This window comes from Leucopleurus acutus, assembly GCF_964270905.1.
Source record: "Leucopleurus acutus genome assembly, chromosome: 4".
Taxonomy (NCBI): Eukaryota; Metazoa; Chordata; class Mammalia; order Artiodactyla; family Delphinidae; genus Leucopleurus; species Leucopleurus acutus.
In genome coordinates this window covers 154912703-154933453 of record NC_139146.1, presented here as the reverse complement: position 1 = coordinate 154933453, position 20751 = coordinate 154912703, and the positions used below count along the sequence as shown (strand labels likewise).

The 20751-nt window shown below is 39.0% G+C and overlaps 1 protein-coding gene across 1 annotated transcript in view; it reads left to right on the top strand.

The window, feature by feature from the left end:
* The window catches only part of TMEM144 (transmembrane protein 144), a gene marked incomplete at its 3' end in the record, with an annotated part of 41817 nt that extends 23447 nt beyond the window's left edge, over positions 1-18370 (top strand). Inside the window, exons 7-12 of the mRNA XM_082837897.1 lie at positions 452-528; positions 2751-2869; positions 5845-5964; positions 8147-8244; positions 12761-12814; positions 18287-18370. Of these exons, the coding sequence (XP_082694023.1) occupies positions 452-528; positions 2751-2869; positions 5845-5964; positions 8147-8244; positions 12761-12814; positions 18287-18370 (552 nt within the window). The remainder of the gene's footprint in view (positions 1-451; positions 529-2750; positions 2870-5844; positions 5965-8146; positions 8245-12760; positions 12815-18286) is intronic.
* Positions 18371-20751: the final 2381 nt, after the last annotated feature.

Genomic DNA, 20751 nt, shown 5'->3' with positions numbered 1-20751 from the left:
ATTAGCTAATCTCAAAACAAGGCTGGAAATGTTTCGTTAGCTAATTTAGTTAAAGAGTCTGGATAAAAATATGCCTATTGATCTTAGGTATTCCACAGTAGAAGAGTCTAAGTTCTAATTTCTTTACAAGTTATTAAAATTTGCAAATAGAATGCAAGCATTAATAACTTTTGTTAGCTTTGACAGGTGTATCAAAATAGCCATTTAATAAACTGTGAAAAGCATTTAAACAGAGAAGTTGCCCACTGCCAGACCATTCTGAGTGACAGAGAAACAGAATCAGAAACATCTGAGTCTAGAGATGCCCACAGAATCAGTATGCAGGGTGACGTGGTCATATTTTAAAGTGCGTTTGAGAGAGAAGAGAAAAACGCTGAACATCTTCTTGTCACCAGTGTGGTTATCAGTTGAATGCTGTTTGCCTTTTGATTTTTGCCAATGTTTTCAATAGGTGGTTAACAAAACTCAAGACCCCGATCCTGAACATTCCTGGGTGGATAAACTTTCTACAGTGCAAAACCGCTTAGTGTAAGAAAAGGTTCTCTTATTCTGTTTTATATTTGGTTAAAGCAAGAGTGAAGTCATATTCATCTGAGTTCAAGACGAAAATGGTAACACAAGCTTTGACTTCCTAGCTCCATGGTAGAGAGACTTTCGGGTCGCTTGCTGAAACTTAAGGTACAGAGGGCCTTGGTCTCAGTGCTCCAAGGAATTCCTAAGCCACTGCAGTGTCTCTAGCCAATAAGTAGCTGACAAAAGCAATCTCATTTTGCAGGACTTTCGTGCCTAAAGTAAAAGTAAAGTTAAAAAAGAAAAAGAAAAAGCAAAGTAAACTAAAACCATAGGCCACAGAGTATAATGGCCAGTATGCTCCCAGCCATCCCAATCGAATTAGGTCCACGTCTCCATTACATTATCCAGGATGCTCTCCACTGGAAATCCCTCCACTCATGTGTCAGACAGTTTTATAATCCCAAGATATTTATTGTCAAATACAGTAGAATATTTTGTGTCTGTGTAGGCCCTAGCGCCCACCCCCAATTCTTTGTATCAAGACCAGGAGAGTCAGGCTCAATGACAGCCCTTATATTTTAGGGTTTTGGGGGCTGACAGAGAAATATGAGAATGTTTATGTTTTATGTATGAAAATTTTGTATATGTTATATAAGAAATATGGACATGTAATAGTATGTAGCTTGCATTTTTCAGTTGAGGGATGTTTTAGACTTTCTGTGGTGACACCTCAAGAATAGGAGGCATGTCCTCTGTTAGTATATACAATGGCCTCACAGTGGGAAAGAGGCAGTACTGGGTGCATAATAGATGCTCAATAAATATTTGAATAAATGGATGAATGAAAGAATGAACTAAGAATGAAAGAATGAACTAACCCACACGCTTTGGAAGAAATAAATATGTTGCTATTTTTGCTTTGGAATAAAATAGATATATCAAACAAAACATTTTTCACAAAGCATTGCCTTTGTTAAGGGAATATTTGTTAAGGAGAATGTTTTCAGTTGTCTCATTGGCCAGCCTAGTCTATTAATCTGGTCCGCATTTGGGACCCTCCTCCAGGACCAGATGGTCTAGGCCTCCCCAGGATGCAGGGGTTTCCATCATGAACAGAGCTCACTGGCCATGTGAGCACCTACAGTCTCATATTCCTTAAAACACCACTAAAATAGACTTCATTTTTGGGGGGGGCCACACCCTGCGGCATGTGGGATCTTAGTTCCCCAGCCAGGGATCGAACCCATGCCCCCTACAGTGGAAGCGTGGAGTCTTAACCACTGGACCATCAGGGAAGTCCCTAAGCATTTGTTTTCAAGCTTGGAAAGGTATGGTTTTTGCCTAAAACTCTTTCCTGTTTCATGCTATTGTTCTTTATATTAAGCCAAAGGGATTGTTGCAAAATATTATTCACCTCCCTGCCAAAACCACTGGAAACCCTTGCTTCACGCAGATATGGCCCAAGTCTGAGGGATCAACGTGACCCTAGTGCTTAAGGCAAAACGTTTTCTTCTTACAGGAAGTAATGTTTTACCTGAAATATTCAAATTATTTTGTTAGGGAATTCCCTGGCGGTCCAGGGTTAGGACTTGGCGCTTTCACTGCAGGGGGCCGGGGTTTAATCCCTGGTCTGGGAACTACGATCCCACAGGTTGTCAGCACAAAAAAAAAAAAAAAAAGTTTCTTAAATTATGTTATTAAATCAGCACTTCCCCTTGACCATGCCTAAGACATAGGCAAGTCTGTGGATCTCAGCAGTTGTTTTGAACAAACGTGTGTTTGGTCCTTAGTCTATTCTAGTCATTATTATTATCTGTGCTATTGTCACAGAGGGTTTAAAAAAGAAGCATAGGGCACGGTGTCAGTCTCCAAATACTGCATAATTTAATGAGAGAGCCAGGTTTATTTATGTCACCTGTAGAATATGATGGCAATATTCTCACCTACGTAATGACAATTTATCATGATAATCCACTGCAGCGTCTGTAAATCATGTCCTTCCACCATTAGATGGTGGAGGACGGAAGCTGCATCACAGCAAGGTGGCATCAGGTACCTTGACCCTGCAGGGCATTCCTGGGGCTTCTGCTTGTCTCCCCACTTGAGGTAGATGGGTGATGGCTACACAATGCCTTGTGATTTCCATTTTGAAGCATGGTTTTGATATGATCCCATGTGTGCGTTTGGCAGAAACATTGCTTTGGGCCCAGATGAATAGTGATTTATTTGTTTTTAAGGGGCTGCAGTCTCGCGGTAATATCTGGAATACTCTATGGATCCACATTTGTGCCAATCATTTACATCAAGGACCACAGCAAGAGAAATGATAGTATATATGCAGGGGCAAGTCAGAACGGTGAGAGGAAAAAGTTATTTTACTTTATAAATACACTCAATACCCATGTATCTAGTTAAGAGTATAAGAAGAATGGGACTGTGGTGGATACTGGTACATAGATTTGTCGATGAAAATTCAATTAACAGTCAAGTTAAGAAGCGAAAAAAGGGAATTTTATCTGAGCCAAACTGAGGATTATAGCCCAGGAGACAGACTCTCAGAAGCTCTGAGAACCGTTCCGCCTGTTAAAAGGCAAACGCACTGTCACATACGTTTCCGAGACAAAGGATCGTACATCAAAATGACGTACCGATATTTTACGTAAAGTTCACCAAGGACACATAGTCCACCGTAAGCAGCTGCAAAGGAGCAGCAGGTCACCATGGCCCGCGGCAGAGCTGGGAAAGAACAAGTCTTTTAAGAAGTTATCATACATTGGTAGCATCAGGAGCAAAAAAGAAATTGATCTTTCCGGTCAGGCAAGCACTCCCATTCTGAGAAGCTCCAGTGAAAGTGTAATGCAGATGCATACCTCACATTAGGGAGGGAGGAAGCCCAGACAGACACAGAGAGAATTTTATGTCTAGATTTTCTCGGCGTGCCTTAAAATAAAATTTCATTTCATCAGATTTGATCTTACTTTGTCACTGCAAGTGGTGAGTTAGAAGGGCACGGGAAACTAAAAATAAAGGACTGTTGGAATATTTTCATGTGATCTTTAACATACAAATAGAATCAATTTTAGTCAGGGTTCGTTTCAGCTACTTGGATCTTAACACATGGTTTCTGGCCTTGCTGCAAGATTTGGAGATTATTTTCCAGTTTGATGATCTCTAGGAAAATATGTATTCTTCTCCTCTTTAAAAAAAAAAAAAAACAAAACCCTGAAGTGTAGCACATAGTACTTTAAAATCAAATAAAGGTCAAAATATAGCCTGTTTAGTATATTATTTTTCGAGCACAGAGTAACGCATTGAAAGGCCCAATGTAATGCTGCCAGATTATCTCAGTTTCTAGCGCTAGAATTAATCTCTCAAGACGTCACTTCCACACAGTGTGCAACAGCCTTCTGCAGGCTCCGAGGAGGTGACAGTGTCTAATTCAGGATCCTGTGATTATACTGAAACGTGGCTGACACCCACGAAACGATAAAAGAATGATATCCTGGTTAAGACAGTTCTACATCCGTGGCACAGGAAATGAATGTCATCTGTGATCCGACAAGGGAGACTTCTGGAGGGCCAGTCATGAGGGAAAGATTGATGGAGAAGCTGGGATTTGAACTCTAAATGAGCAGATAGACTTCAAGTGACTACCATGGTCTGTTTCTTCCTTTTTATAGTCAGCCCCACGAACAGTACTCAAACTTTTATTAATTTCTGTCTTTTTTTAAAGATTTTATACAAATACCTTTTGTATTTTTATTCTTTTCATTTTAAAGATAAGATAAAAACTAACAAAAGTAGAATAGCATAGGATAAATTAAGAGAGAAGGAAAAAAGAGTGACAAAATAAAAGAGCCACGAATGAGTCGGAAAACTGTGCTACACTTGCACACTTGCTAGTGATGAGTCATGATTTGGCGCTAAGAGTTCTTACAGCCACAAAGGGAATCAGATCAGTCCCAGAATTCAGCAAACACGAGATAAAAACAACTAATTGTTCAGGAGTACAGTTGTTCTTGGTACTGGGACATAATAAACAATGTCCTCAACAATCTCTTCCCATAAATAGTACGATCAGTTCTTAGGGATCTTTCTTATGACAACTCAGATGTCGTCTGATAGAGATACACTTTATTCCAATTTATTCAAAAATAATTCAAGGGGGCCTATTTTTTTAATGTCACTTATTTAACAATCACATAAATGGTTTATGCTCTGTGCTGGGCGCTGTTCTAGTTACAGTAATAACTCAAGGGACCCTCCTAGCAACCCTACTGGTTGGATACCATTATTATTCTGGTTTTACAATTGAGAAAATTAAGACAGAGAGAGAGTAGGTAACTTACCCAAGTCTCCAAGTTAACAAGTGGTGGATTGATGAGTCCCACCAGGTTGTCAGTGTTTTAATCACTAGATTATGCTGCCTTTTCTGGTGGTCTTTGGGTGGATGTGTTGTGATATGACTCAGAAGTAGGATTTAAGACTTTAGAAGAAGAGACAAACCCTTTGACTTTCAAGATTTTCTGGCTAAACAGGGCCACTCATCTTTCTCCAAATTTAGTTGAGACATCAAGCCCAGTGTGACCTTCCCAGTCAAGAACCTGCATTACACCCATCTGTTTGGCCAAAGGACCCTCTGCTTTAATAGTCAGTGGAGTTGGATTTCTCAGATATTGGGCCACCATCTGTGTTATTAACTCCCCCGTGTAATTAGGTTTATAGAAAACAAACAAAATCCTCTTTGGAATGACTTCCTGAATGTCCTTCTGTATAGCTGCCTGGGTGGCTGCCATCTGCAACCTGGAAGCTTGTCTCCAGATTGATCAATACACCATAAAAAATGAGCACTTCTAACATTTTTTTACACACCATCCCCCAACTACAGTCTACTTGGAGATTTGCTACAGTGGCTATAGCCATCAGTAAAATTAGGTCTGATACCGATTCTTAAAAAAGGAAATATGTTCTTTGTTATAAAGCAGAAACTCGCACACCATTGTAAAGCAATTATACTCCAATAAAGATGTAAAAAAAAATTAAAAAGGAGATATGAACGTTATATTCACATAATGTTTGTTGTTTCTTATTTAGCTTTCCAAGATAATCATAAAAGCCAGTCTTTTAGATTTGATTATAGTAACTAACTTCTTACTATTTTAAATATGCTAATTAAAATTCTATATAAATAACATGTAGATGATAAAAGAGAATTAATGCTTCCTTTACATTTAAGGTTGATTTGAGTGAGTTCGTTTTATTCTTAGGACTCTGGATGTATTTGAAATGACTAACTGATATGCTGGAGAGTTTTCTAACCTGTATTTCCAGATTTAGACTACGTGTTTGCACACTTCAGTGGCATCTTCCTTGCAAGTACAGTCTACTTTTTGGCCTACTGTATAGCCATGAAAAATCATCCTAAACTATATCCCAAAGCAGTCTTGCCAGGTAAGAATATTAACGACAGAAACTCTTCTTACTCTGTGAAGTAAATCAGTGAAAGTATCATGCCCTATTCATTTAGCTTGAATAATCGTCTTCTGGAAACCAAGCCATTCTCTGTGTGTGTCCGTTTTTGTGTGTCTGTGTGCGTATGTGTTCATTCCCTCAGTGACTTTGGCCCAGTTCACCACCAAATATGAAGGATTTAAAAAACATGAAACTGGGGCTTCCCTGGTGGCGCAGTGGTTGAGAGTCTGCCTGCCGATGCGGGGGACGCGGGTTTGTGCCCCGGTCCGGGAAGATCCCACATGCCGCGGAGCGGCTAGGCCCGTGAGCCATAGGCCCGCGTACCGCAAAAAAAAAAACAAAAAACAAACAAACAAACAAAACATGAAACTGGGTTTGAAATGCCAAGTCATTATTACAGAACCTAGAACTTGAACAATGAATCTAAGATTGTTTCCTGTGCTGAAACATCTTGTGTACTGACTATCAGACTTTAGTATTTCTTCTTCACCAACTAAGGATGTATATTAAGAGTCAGAGTCCTGGGGCTCTCTCTATATTTTTATTTATCTATCTATCTATCTATTTATTTATTTATGGCTGTGTTGGGACTTTGATGCTGCCCTCGGGCTCTCTCTATTTGCAGTGATCGGGGGCTACTCTTCATTGAGATGCATGGGCTTCTCATTTTGGTGACTTCTCTTGTTGCAGAGCACAGGTTCTAGGCATGTGGGCTTCAGTAGTTGTGGCTCGTGGGCTCAGTAGTTGTGGCGCACAGGCTCAGTTGCTCCACAGCTTGTGGGATCTTCCTGGACCAGGGATTAAACCCATGTCCCCTGCATTGGCAGGCGAATTCTTAACCACTGCACCACCAGGGAAGTCCTGTATATATTTTTAAAGTGTCAACAAATATGAATCTCCAGTCACTTGGGAAAATAAACATTTTCTCCAAAAATTTAGGGGAAATTATTTTAAATTTTAAAAAAGTTATGTTAAATGTTGGATTTAATCAGTTAGGCATTGGTAAAAAAAAAAAAGTGTATATATAATGAAAAGTTATAATTTCTCACTTATTTAAGAGTTTGCTGTAATTCGATATGGAATATAGATCCACAAGTAAAATTTTTTAAAGAACAAAATAAAGCATATGTCCGAGATTCACTTTGAGTGCCTGATTCCTTTAAGCCAAAGTGTGCCACGGTACCACTATACCGTTACAGAAAATGGTAGGATATTTACTGAATGTCTAGCTAAAGTATCCTGAAAATTTTAGCTGCTATTTTTATTCAAATTCCAGGAGGGTTTTTTTTCCCCCCTTAGCTAAGCATCATCTTGAATTTCACATATTTTTTTATATTGTCACTAGGGAAAACATTTTCTCCAAAAAGTTAGGAGAAATTATTTTTGAGCTTAAAAATGGCATGTTAAATGTACATGCTTTTGAATTTAATCCACACGGCATTGATGGTAATATATCTGTGTGTGTGCATATATATACACACACACACATATATATAATGAGAAATTATATGTATTATAAATGTAATGAGAAATTATAATTTCTCACTTATTTAAAAGTTTGCTATAATTCAATCTGGAATATAGGTCCACAAGTAAAGTGTTTTAAAGAACAAAATAAAGCATATGTCAGAGATTCACTTTGAGTGCCTGATTCATTGAAGACAAAGTGTGCCACGGTACCACTATACCATTTTAGAAAATGGTAGAATATTTACTGAATGCCTAGCTAAAGTATCAAAACTTTTAGCTGATATTTTTATTCAAATTCTAGGAGTCTTTTTCCCCTTAGCTAAGCATCATTCTGAATTTCTCAGATTCTTATGGTCATGGTTTAGAGTAAATGGTGTTTGCAGAATATGTCCAGACCCAGTATCTTCCCTGGGTCCCCCTCCACTACCCAATCTTTACCTCAACTACTATTTTGGGTACTTGATTTCATGTCAATAAGGTAAAAGATGACCTTTATACCCACAGCAGTCAAGAAAAGAGAAATCATTTGGTTTCCAAAATGGTCCTAAAACATGGCTAAAAAATCCATGTTGGCCATCAGTGTTGATAGGAGTGTGTTGATCTGAGCACTTTAACATTCCCGCTCTACCTGGAGTGTGGATTTTTCAGGAGGGGAGGTGGTTGGTAAATGTGTGGTGTGTGTGTGTTTCAGGATTCCTGTCTGGAATACTCTGGGCCATTGCTACCTGCTGTTGGTTCATAGCGAACCACTCCCTCAGCGCTGTGGTCAGTTTTCCAATCATCACTGCTGTAAGTAGCTGAACTGCTTTTCCAAATTTTTGTTTTTCAAACGTAAATCTCATTTTTCTCAAGCATTCTTAGTGAATCACTGAAGCCTGTCATGGAGTTTAATTTTTCAGGAGTATAATTAGTATAACAGATTCATGTAGATAAACTGATACCCTCTAATCTCATGTCCTTGATCTCTAAGGGAATATTGCTAACCTCATTTTAGCAGGTTTGTTAATCTTTGATAACCTTGCAGTTTTTGTTTGGACGTTTTACCTAATTTCGTTTGGGATACATTGTAATTTGCTACCGATAACAATATTCATCTCTATATAACAGTTTATAGGTGTAAAAAATGCTTTTGTGTGTATTATCACACTTGAATCTCATGACAGCCGTGTGAGACAGAAAGTATTTCGGCCCCTGTTCATAGGGCCCGTCAATATTTTAAGGAAGGCTTTCAGAAAGTGCTGAAGCAAAGTATTGTCTCTGGATGGTAGCATGTATCATGCATTCGTAATGCAGTTTGCTTCATCTGATGTTTTTAGGTGCCAATCATGTAGCACATAGGTAACAGAAAAACAAAAATGTTTCTTTTGACATAGGCAGGACAGGTATTGTCAGGCTTGCGCCCATTTTGAAGATGAGAAAATTGAGGCAATAGCTGACAGAGTCGTCTGAAAGAACATGGCTACGTGGACATCTCAGGGTTTCTCAGGAGAGAGTTTCTTGCATGCAGGACTACATTTTGCCTTTAGTATAGAATCCAATTTAGAATGTTTCAGGTTCCTTATGGTACTAGGACCGAGACACACACACACACACACACACACACACACACACACACACACACGAATTAATTGCTTTAACGTTGAGCTCTTATTTCTACTCTAGTATCTTAGATTGTTAAGTTGTTTAACTGCCTCCCTGCTTCCTAAATCATCATCATAAACAAAATTTGCCTGAAACATTTTAGCAGCACACCTGTGCAAGCCTACAAAACTGATATTTTCAAACACATCGTCTGGTCTAAAATACATTCCATAAAAGTTTGAAACATCCTTAAATTTTAATTTAAATTCTGGGTTTCAAACAGCATATTTTGACAGTTCTGTGTTCATAAAACTGTTGGCTTTATTTTTTATTTGAATTTAGTGGTACACTAAAGTGAACTATTTTAATAGGTTAGGTTTTTTTTAATTTAAAGGGCTCACATTTTGACATTCTTAATTTCTATTGCGGGAAAATGTTATCAAAATTGAGCAAGTTATAAGGAATATATATATATATATTTTTTTTTTTTTTTCTGGTTCGCGGGCCTCTCACTGTCGTGACCTCTCCCGTTGCGGAGCACAGGCTCCGGACGCGCAGGCTCAGCTGCCATGGCTCACGGGCCCAGCCGCTCCGCGGCATGTGGGATCTTCCCAGACCGGGGCACGAACCTGCGTCCCCTGCATCGGCAGGCGGACTCTCAACCACTGCACCACCAGGGAAGCCCTATGAGGAATATTTTTAAGTTTAAGTCCTCATCATTGGAATGGCGAAAGACCCAAATTTTTTCACAGAAAGGGTTTGTTTCTCATTATTTCAAAGATATTTAATGCTAGAAGTGACCATATAACAGGAAAATGTAATGGGCAATGGGATGTATCACTTACCAGTGAAATGCTTAAAAGTAAATTTGTAGAGCAAAGTATACAGTATGATATGCACCTCGACTAGGGATGCAAATGTTATTTGACAGTCATATCCCACTACATAAGGAGGAATGACACATTAAAATAGATGCAGTCATTAATCACATCAAATTTAAGCAACTTTTTGTATAAAATACACAGATAGAATTAAGCCACACAAGACAAACAGAAATACAAATAGAAAATGAAAACTATGATACAAGCGAGAAAGTAAGCAAATAACACAGAGAGCAAATAGTTATGTGACTAAACACTGTTTTACTTTTGCTTGCAAAAGGGAGTGAGACAATGTGATAACTAATTCTTTTAAACTGGTAACATTATTTCCTCAGAAAAGGCCAGTTATTTTCTAACACTAATATTTTGTTCGCTTTTGTTTTTTAAACACTAAATTCTTAATAGAATTTATCCTATGGGGCCTTATACAGGGGACGTGGAACAATAATAAATAATATTCTTCACAAAAATTTTATAGTAGATAGAGACATGGTTTCCCTCCTACTGTTTCTTGTATTAAGTTATGGTAAAGACTTCGCACAAGACATTAAAGCCCGATTCAGTGGAAATAAATGGCTACGGCAGGTGGGGTGTAGGCAAAGGGCCGCTGGAAGTGGTCACTGTGGCATTTGGAGACTCGCCCACCAGAAGCATGATTCTCAAACACTGTGATGAAAGCAGGCGTCTCACCCGCCACGTGTGGCTTCCTCTGGCCCCTGAGGATTGTTTCCAGGAGGGACAGGTATTTCCGGGAGGTGAGGGCCTAGGTCTTTATTGCTACTGGGCGCTTGCTTGGTTTCACTGTCATTAGTTCAAAGACAGCCTTACCTGTATGCAGGAAAGATTCGGCCCTGCCCTTCAGGATCTTACCTTCTTCTTTATTTTATTTTCATGGTAGAGCTAGCCTGGTTTTCATTTTAACTTTTTTTGCTGGAAAATTTCAAAGACACCCATCACCCAGCTTTAACAATTATGAATACGGTCAGTCTTGTTTCATCAAGAGTACATTTTTCACGTCCCAGCAGCATACCCTTTTACCCTAGGACACGTATTTCCATTCTTAGGACCCATTGGTGACTAGACTGAGAGTTCCTTGAAAGCAGCATCTACATTGTTTATTGGCAAATATTCCATTAAAAAGAAAAAAAGAAAAGGAAAAGAGAAAGAAAGGAGAACAGCCCACGTAGCAGGACAGCAGGCTGGGTACCTGTGGTCCCGGTCTTCCTCAAGGAACTGAACGGCCGAATCAGCTTCTCAGGAAGGTGGAGCTTCTCCAGAGGGCTCAAGCTCACCTTCTTTTCCAAGGCTGACTTATAAATGTGTAATTTGTACTCGTTTACGATAGAAAACTACGCAATCCCAGGGCCAGGACAGCTGTGACCCTTATTTAAGATGCCCTTCTCCGTTGACCGTCCTTTGCCAAACCAGGGTCCGCGCACACTTAGACTTCTGCTTGGGTTACATCTAGGAAAGCGCGGCTTCCAGCAACCACGGTGCTCCTTCCAATAACTCTGAGGCCATGTCTAAACTCATATTTAGGAAGTCATCAGCCAGAAAGCTTCAGAGGTCAGTGGTACCTCTTGGTATTGTCTTCTCCCACGTACTCTGAAGGGATTAAAGAGGATAAAATTCTTGAGTGATTGTCATGACAGCATTAATATTTGCACCCTGTTCTATCACTTCCTCCCATCGTGCCCCAGGTCACTATGACTCTGCTAAAAGGCCCAGGTGCTTCTTGTTCGGTTTGGATTTTGAGGCTTAGGACCATGCGTCATTGGTAGAAGACAGTGCCTTTGACCTATTTCTCTGGCTCTTTTGATCTTGACTTTTCCAGATCCCAATAAACAGAGAGTAGTGTGTTCCTATTGCTTTGCTCACCTGCCAGCAGTGGAGTCCAGCTTTGCTGAACCAGTCATGTAGACAGTTGGAGTGGTGGAGAGGAAAACAGGCTGGGATTGTTTATTTGAAACTCTTCCAGAGCGTGTGCAGGGTTTGAAAAGGAATCGTCAAAATGCTGATACAGTACACCTTCTACACGAAGACTGCAATTAATCTAAATGCCAATGTTTTCCTTTCTCGGTGAAAAAAATTAATAAACTTTAATAGCTTCCAGTTTTCAGCTATTTCAGTTTTCAGAATCTTCCTTTCTCCGTCTCATTTCTTCTCTTTTGTGCTGTATTATCTCATTCCTGTCTTTGTCTCCTGCTCACTAACCTGTTGTTTATTTTTCCTTACACGGTTTTCCCGTCTTCCCATAATACTATCTGTAGCATTCACTAGAGCATAATGTGAGACATAGCTGATTACTGTACAGTAATATCAGCTAAAGAGAACCTTAAAGTCCATGCGGCTCCCATATGCACATTTTTCAGGTCCAAATGAACACACTAAAATTTCTTTAGTTATGATATTATCTAATGCCAAAGGAAGTTATAAGTTTATTCATACACGTTTTCCTCTTAAGCCCATTTCTAGAATCCTAAGGAAGTAGTTCACTAGAAAAAATAAACTATTTGCTTTTTAAAATATTTTATTATAAATCACATTAAAGAAACACATTGTATGGCATAAAATATTATAGCATCATCAAAATAATAAAAATGAAAACCATAGAGAAAAAAAAGGAAAAAAGTCTTCATTTTTTCACCTAACACTATTTAGTTTAACTCAATGGTGAGCTCAGATTGAGATTATGAATAGTTTTTCCTGACAATATTGTTATATTTTTACAATAGAAGTTTATTTGAGGAAAGTGTCAGATCAGCTCTCCACCTTACTGTATTTGTGTAGAGTACAGTCACAGAAAAATAATCAATTTAAATAAAGTTCTTATTTTTTTTAAGGGTCCAGGATTTATAGCTGCAATGTGGGGTGTCTTCATGTTTAAGGAAATACAGGTATGTACACGAAAGGTGCAGGTCCAGTTGAGAAGGGTATTTAATACTATGTGTTATTTTCTGAAAATTGCATGCAACATGAATGAATTTGACAGGTCAGATGTTCAAAGTGCTATCATCTCTAACTAGGAAAGAAGATATTAATGATGTGACAATTATTATGAACATGTTTTTCTCCACCCCAACTTCAGGGAAAAATGCTTTAGTTGACTTTATTTTCCTGTGAGAGATTTTGGTTAAATAATCCAATAAAATATGATAGAGGGGAAATTTTATCTATTGTAAAATATGGTAGATAAACAAGATGAAATTATTTTTTATCCCAAAGATTAAAATATCCCTGAGGCAAATGGAATTTGGGAATAGATTTTCTGTTGGCTCTTATGCCTCCCAAGGTCTTCCATATCCAACCACAAGCTTTACAGGAAAACAGTGTGGTAACAGGTGACAACTACCTCTTCCCTCTTGAGTGTAAATGGTGCTGGCATTTTTTTTTTTTTAATTTATTTGGCTGTGCTGGGTCTTTGCTGCTGTGCGCGGGCTTTCTCTAGTTGTGGCAAGCGGGGGCTACTCTTCGTTGTGGTGCGTGGGCTTCTCATTGTGGTGGCTTCTTTTGTTGTGGAGCACAGGCTCTAGGTGCACAGGCTTCAGTAGTTGTGGAACGGGAGCTCAGTAGTTGTGGCACATGGGCTTAGTTGCTCCGTGGCGCGTGGGATCTTCCCGGACCAGGGCTTGAACCCATGTCCCCTGCACTGGCAGGTGGATTCCTAACCACTGCACCAACAGGGAAGCCCCCAATGGTGTGGACTTAAAATTGCATTTATCAAATAGTTCTAGGATGTGTGTGTGTATTCTCATTAAAAATTGTTTTAGAATTTTTCCCCTTTACCTTTATTTGTGGAAAAAGTCTTCAGTTGAGCAATCTATGTGAATAGTATTTTGTAATAGTTTTTACTAAAAAAATATATAAACTAGAGACACTGTCAAGGCATCATAGATATAACACTTTTTGTCTTAATAAGCAGCAAATAATTCCTATTTCTAAGAAGATCTGATGTTGCTAATCTCTGGGAGCCATAAAGTGAACATGTCACTGGATAATTCTTGAAATGATTATTCAGCTTTACATGTAAAACATCATTTCATTCATTCCAAATGAAATGTTTTGACTTAGAAAGCCATAAGATGTTAATACAAGTAAGATTTTCAGATTGAAGGAGTAACAAATTTGTTTAGAAGGTATTTGGATCATGGTCTTAATTTTTGTGTTTTTAAATTTACAAGACAATTTAAAACATTTATAGACCCATAAGTTACTTTTGTGCACATGTTTCTTACTTATTTTAGTTAGGGTTGCTTTCCACAGAAAGTAGTTCTATGCCTAAGGCATGCTGTAAATCTCTTTGCAAATATTTCATCTGCCTCGTGAAGGATAATGATTTCTATAGAATTGGGTATTATCCAGCATAACACTCTGAAGCCTTAGAAAAGAACAAGTAAGTAACCATAGCTTATTGACAACTATAGATATAAATAAGCACAAACTAAGAATAGATTTATTATGAAGCATTTAAAAATTATTTTAGTCACTACCACAGTAATAATGATACTGAATTTAAAATCTTCTTCCCTAGATACAAGAACTCCCTTGAGAGAGAGAATCCCTAACCATTGGGCCTCGTGTTAATTCTTCAGAGTCCTCTAAAAAGACACTAAGCACATTCAAAGAAATGTTTCTTTAAGACACCTCTTAAAAAATCAGCTCAGGCCAAATAGAGGAGGAACTTTTAAAAATGATAAAACATGACCAAGTAGGGTTTAATTCAGGAATGCGAGGATGGTTCATAATATGCAAGTTAATTAATGTAATTTATTATACTATTAGATAAACAGAAAGAAACTCTGTGACAATATATATTCAAAAGGCACTTACTAAAATTAAAAACCAGTTTTTAATTAAGAAAACAACCTCTTACAATAGTAGAAACCTCTTACAAATAGGAGGAAGCTTTAGTTGATACAAGATGTCTATCAAAAAACAATAGCAAATATGTAACTAAGGTGAAACATAAGAGTTCTCTGTCAATTCTATCTCAATAGAACTGAAAAAAGTAAGAGTTCTCTGTAAGTTGGAAGTCATAGATTTTCCATCATTGCTATTATTCAGTATTTTCTGGAGATCCTAGCCAGTGTGATAAGATAAAATTAAGAAATAAGAGGACTAGATATAGGAGAGAAAATTGTCATTTGCATATAACATTCTCTTCTTTAAAAATTTAAGAGTATCAGCTGAAAATCTTGAGACCCAATAAGATCATTTACTAAGGCACTGAAATATAGGATAAATATTAAATCAATAGCTTTCCAATATGTCACCAAGAACCAATTAAAAAGAGGAAAATAAATGCTATTAATACCTACAAAAAATTATAAAAATAAAAGAAAATAATTAACAAGAAATGTGCTGGATTTATAAAATCTTTTCCTCTACTGCAGAAGTTTACTACAAAACATAAAAGACTACCAGAACAAATAGGAGACTCATATGTCCCTGATGGAACGGCTCACTGTGGTTTAGGCAGCACCTCCAATTACATTCAGTGTAATTCAGATAAAATCCCAGTGTGTTTGATCTGCAGATTTGAGAGTGAGTGCAAAAGTTTGGCCAAGTATGTAAGTAAAAATAGAGAGAGGGCAAAGCTGAAAGCACAGCGAGTTTTGCTGACCTCTTAACTCTAGTTTAAAAAGCCTTTCAAATCTGTCTACAAACAGAACTTAAGGTGTGTCCAGCGATACTTGTTCAATGCAGATACTGAGTTGCCTCTTGACAGCAACTTTAAAGGAAAGTTTTAAATACTTCCCATGCCAACGAGTTTAACAAAGAGTTATCAACTAGACAGTGATACCAAAATCCTATCTGAATTTTTTAAATTATTTTTCTTAAAAGAAAGATAAAACCAAGACGTTTACCTTTATGACTCGTAGGTCCTATCAGCTACGTCTTGAAGCAGTCCTCAAAGACACGTATTTAAAAGTCTACAGCCTGGAGCAATAAGGACTTAATGGGAGATCCAAGCCCTTTTTGAGTGAAAGAGTTTAACGATTTTATTCCATTTTAATGACATCAGTGCTCTGTTTGTCCGCTTTGCCCTTGAGACCTTCTTTTATATCTGATATCTGTTCTTCTTTGGGAAGTTTGTTTTACAATCTTATATTTAGCTATTGTAAACTAGACAGACATCATATTTTTAGCAACACATTTTAGTCAGTGTGTCCACAGAAATCCCAATGTAGGGGATTGTTACCACAGCAATTTACAGGTCCATAGCAACGCCCAGATAAAGAATGAGATGATTTGTCATTTTAGTAGCTGTCTCAGAAATCCAAGTTAAACACTTTTCTTTGCTTCGGGAAGGAATGCTAGCATGATCTTTCTAAGAGTCAACATTCACCTTTGACAAAGGAAAACTATTTTGCCCAAATATAATCAGTCTTTTTATCTAGGACACTAGGCAGTTTGGACAGATTCTTAACCTTAAAAGGGAAAAAATTTTACCCCCTAAGGACATTGTTCTTCTGTCTACATAGACAATAAAATAGAGAGCTTATGAGGTGTTCACATAATTAGGTGGTAAAGTGCTGATAAGTGAGGCCCCATATATTGTTCTTTATTTCAGTGATTGCATCAATTGGCTAATTTACAAAGCACACTTGGAAATTGCCCGAGTGTATTGATTCTTTGAACAAATATTTATTGAGCGCCCACTCTGCACCAATACTGGCATCTAGGCAAAGGCTGCAATCTTTAAGACTAAGAAAAAGATGTCAGGGACCCTTAACGCCTTCATGCAGGAGTGTGTGTGTGTGTGTGTGTGTGTGTGTGTGTGTGTGTGTGTGTACATAGGCTGCCCTGTGCCTGGCAAGGATTTGTGCTGTCTTTCACTTGTAGAGCTTGAATTAGAGTGACTTCTGGTAGGGTTGGTGCTAACAGTGAATCAGGTAATTCAACCAGCCCAACCCAACTTGCAAAGACCACTGTGGTCATCAAACAGACGCAAAATCACCCACTTTAACCCAACTGTTTATTAAGATGATAAAAAAGGGGATATACCTTTTTGACTATATATTAATTGTCATTAATCTTAAAAAAAAGCTGGTAATAGTATCATATGATTTGACTATCAGGAGATCTCAGTGTAATTGAGACCCTATATTACTTGCTTCAGAGTATTGGGTCTATATTTAAAGAGCTATATAGACAGCCTGGCAATCATTCAGAAGGAAACATCCAGGACCGTGCGGGACCTTGAAACCGTTCCATTTGAAAGATAGTCAAAGGAGCTAAAATATTGACCAGGGAAAAAGATGCTTCAGGGATAAAAGACTTTTATTTTTCAATGTTTGAGGGTTTATCTTGTGGAAGAGAGATTAGAATTGATCTATCCGTACCCCTAGAGATGGAACTTATGAGAAATACAATATTTCTACTGCGCACAAGACGGTATTTCTTTGTTAAGGTACAGAGGGACTGGCTGCGGTGGGAAGTGGTCCTCCGTGCTTCTATCTTTAAAACAACATAGCTGGGCGAGTAAACTCCATCTCTGTTTTCCCCTTGCCCTTTAGACTGGTCTCTGTCTCTCCGTTTTCACTGCATCGTTTCTGCCCAGGAGGACTGCAGTCACCTTCTCATTGGTCCCCTTGCATCCTTTCTGGCTCCCTCCAATCTGTTCACCATCTGCAAAAGCGTGGGCTTTACAAAATGCAAATCCCATCTTTTCGCCACACCCAGCTCTGCCCATTCCTCCGATGTTTTCCCACTGCTTGGAAAAATAAAACCAAAAGTAGAGCATGGCCTCTGAGATGCCTGTGTGCTCAGGCCCATAGCTTCCAATCTCATCGAGCTCCACCTAACTCACTGCTGTAGCCTCTTGGACCTTCTCTTAATCCCTGGCGAGTACCATGTTTCTCTTGCAGCAGAGCTCTGCACACACATTCCTTCCACCCAGGATCTCTACCAGCTGCCCTCCTTCCTTATTCAGTTCATTGATACTTAGAAGCTCAACTCAACCTCAAACCTCCCACCTTAAGATTCCTTGGTAACACACAAACAGCCTTGGGCGTTTGCTTATTAGCCTCTCCCGGTCTTTTAACAAGCCTTTCTGTAATGATTTTATTCATTTCTGTCTCCCATATTATGTGAGTAACTGAATAGGGGCACGTTTTTGTTCACCATTTTAACCCCAGCAAGTGTGGATGCATAGTGGGAGCGCGCATGTGTTTACTGAATGGTTAAAGGATGGAGGACCTGCGGGGTTTCCAGAGAGTCAGGAAGATCAGGCAGAGGGGGGAGCAAAAAACATACAGGAGGTAGACCAGATGGTTACTAAGGTCCACAGCAATGTTGAGAGTCTGTGCTTTTTGCATATTTGGTTCAGGTTTTCTTAATGACAGTTATTCATTTTTATTACTTAGGGTCGACAGAACTACCTGCTGATGATACTTGCATTTTGCATCATCTTGGCTGGAGCCTTATGCACGGCTTTTTCTAAAATCTAACAACCACAAGGCCAGCAGATGGCAGCAGTGCTTGAGAACACGTCTCTCCTGGACACAGAGACTGTGCTGAGAACAAGGTTCATGTTCACACAGCAAATGGATCTCCAACCATCCCGGATTAGGGTAAATGATATTTTTCCCCCACAAATGTGAGAATGAAGGAAAACACTTTCAGTCGAGCATAAAAATTAGAAATTCTTCTAATGAACTATTTATGAAGCATTACGTCTAAGGATGCTGCTTTAACGACAATATGTACTTACTGGTGCATAATCTAGAAAACCGTGTGGATTTCATATACAAAGAACTTGGTACATGTCCAAATTTCCAACATATGAACCTCATTAGTGAAGAGAGGCATAAAAATGTTTGGGGAGGAGTGGGAAGAAGACTTATAGTGGAATTAGAATCCAAAGATATCTGGGGCCTTTGCGAGAAAAAGTAAATGTCAGAGTTGTAACAGAATGTGAAAAGGGCCATTTCATTATTTTTAGCCCAGACTTATTTTAACCTCAAATTAACGTTGCCCAGTTCTCCATCACCCACCTGACTTAGCTCAAAGTGCCTTTTGATTATCTCCAGATAAAATCCATCCTCAGAGAACAAAAACTTCCACCGTTGAGAATGTGTGTAACACATATACATACATAAACAAGTACACACATGAATACACATGCATATATGTATGTACTACTCCAAATTGGGAGGAGATTCTAGAATTGGTGAAGTGAGATTCTAGCTTATCGGGGTGAGAATTTTAAGGGACCAACACACTCCTTTAGATGTACAATTTAATTTTTTTTTCTGAAATATACTTTTCTAAAATCCCTCTTGTAACCGGTGGTTTTCTTCCTGTTTTAACTGGCGGTTTCCACCAGGTAAAAGAAAATCACAGAAAATGATAGTGTTCTTTAAGAAAACTGAAATGGAACTGCTAGTACAATGTTTATCACCGTGGTTCCCAAACTGTCAAAATAGTCGAATTAAAAAACCTGGAAGAGGGCTTCCCTGGTGGCGCAGTGGTTGAGAGTCCACCTGCCGATGCAGGGGACACGGGTTCGTGCCCCGGTCTGGGAAGATCCCATGTGCCGCGGAGCGGCTGGGCCCATGAGCCATGGCCGCTGAGCCTGCGCGTCCGGAGCCTGTGCTCCGCAACGGGAGAGGCCACAACAGTGAGAGGCCCGCGTACCGCAAAAAAAATTAAAAACCTGGAAGAGTGCTGTGTCAATTTCACCCACTCCCTCTCCTAGAAGCACTTTACTTTGTTGCTAGGACAGGCAGAAGGTGTGTGACTCCCTAGTTAATCTGTATGGGTTCAAATCCCGCCTCTGCTTCATCTTAATTGTGTGACTTTGGATAAAGGTCCTGCACCCCCTGTATCAGATTCCCCATCTGTAAACTGGAGATAAGGGTAACATCCATCTCACATGAAAATCTGTGAAGTATTTTCATGAGTGTCTGGTGCTTGGCAAATATATAATTCTTTTTTTTAAATTCACTTTTGGCCGCACTGGGTCTTTGCTGCTGCGCGGGCTTTTCTCTAGTTGCGGCAAGCGGGGGCTACTATTCATTGTGGTGCACAGGCTTCTTATTGCGGTGGCTTCTCTTGTTGCGGAGCACGGGCTCTAGGCACGCGGGCTCAGTAGCTGTGGCTCGCGGGCTCTAGAGCGAGGGCTCAGTAGTTGTGGCACACGGGCTTAGTTGCTCCGCAGCGTGTGGGATCTTCCCGGGCCAGGACTTGAACCCGTGGCCCCTGCACTGGCAGGCGGATTCCTAACCACTGTGCCACCAGGGAAGTCCCTCTAATTCTTAGCTATTGTAATATGTCTTGTTTGAGAAAGAAAGCCTGTGTCTGTAGATTGGAGAATACTGTGTAAGAGCTACTCCTCTCACCACCATCCACACTCAAACAACTCCTTATGCCTCTCTATGAGCTCAATTTAAAAATGATCCTGGAGTCCCTGTTTAATTGTTGAAATGTGAATATAAATAAATATTTGATTGTAACCTCTTCCAAAAATTCATTTTAATTTTAACCTAAAGTGTTGATATCTTTGAATCAACTGACATGATACGAAGCTATTTTTCTTGTTTAAATATATTTAAAAATTTTATATTAATGGCATTGAATTATTCTTTAGCTGAGGTTGCCGGTTTGTGTGCAAAATTTTAAATGTGAAGTAAAGCAATTGCAGAGGAAAAATGAAAAAAAAAATCTTATTACCACTCTACAGTTTCTGCTACCAGATAGTGCCTATAATGTGAGGACAGTAGTGTGGGAGAGAACAAGCTTTTTCAAAAGGCTTACCAAACAAACAACTTTTTATGTAGAGGTTAGTCTAAATGGGCAATTTCCAAATCTCCACTCCCTTCGCTTACCT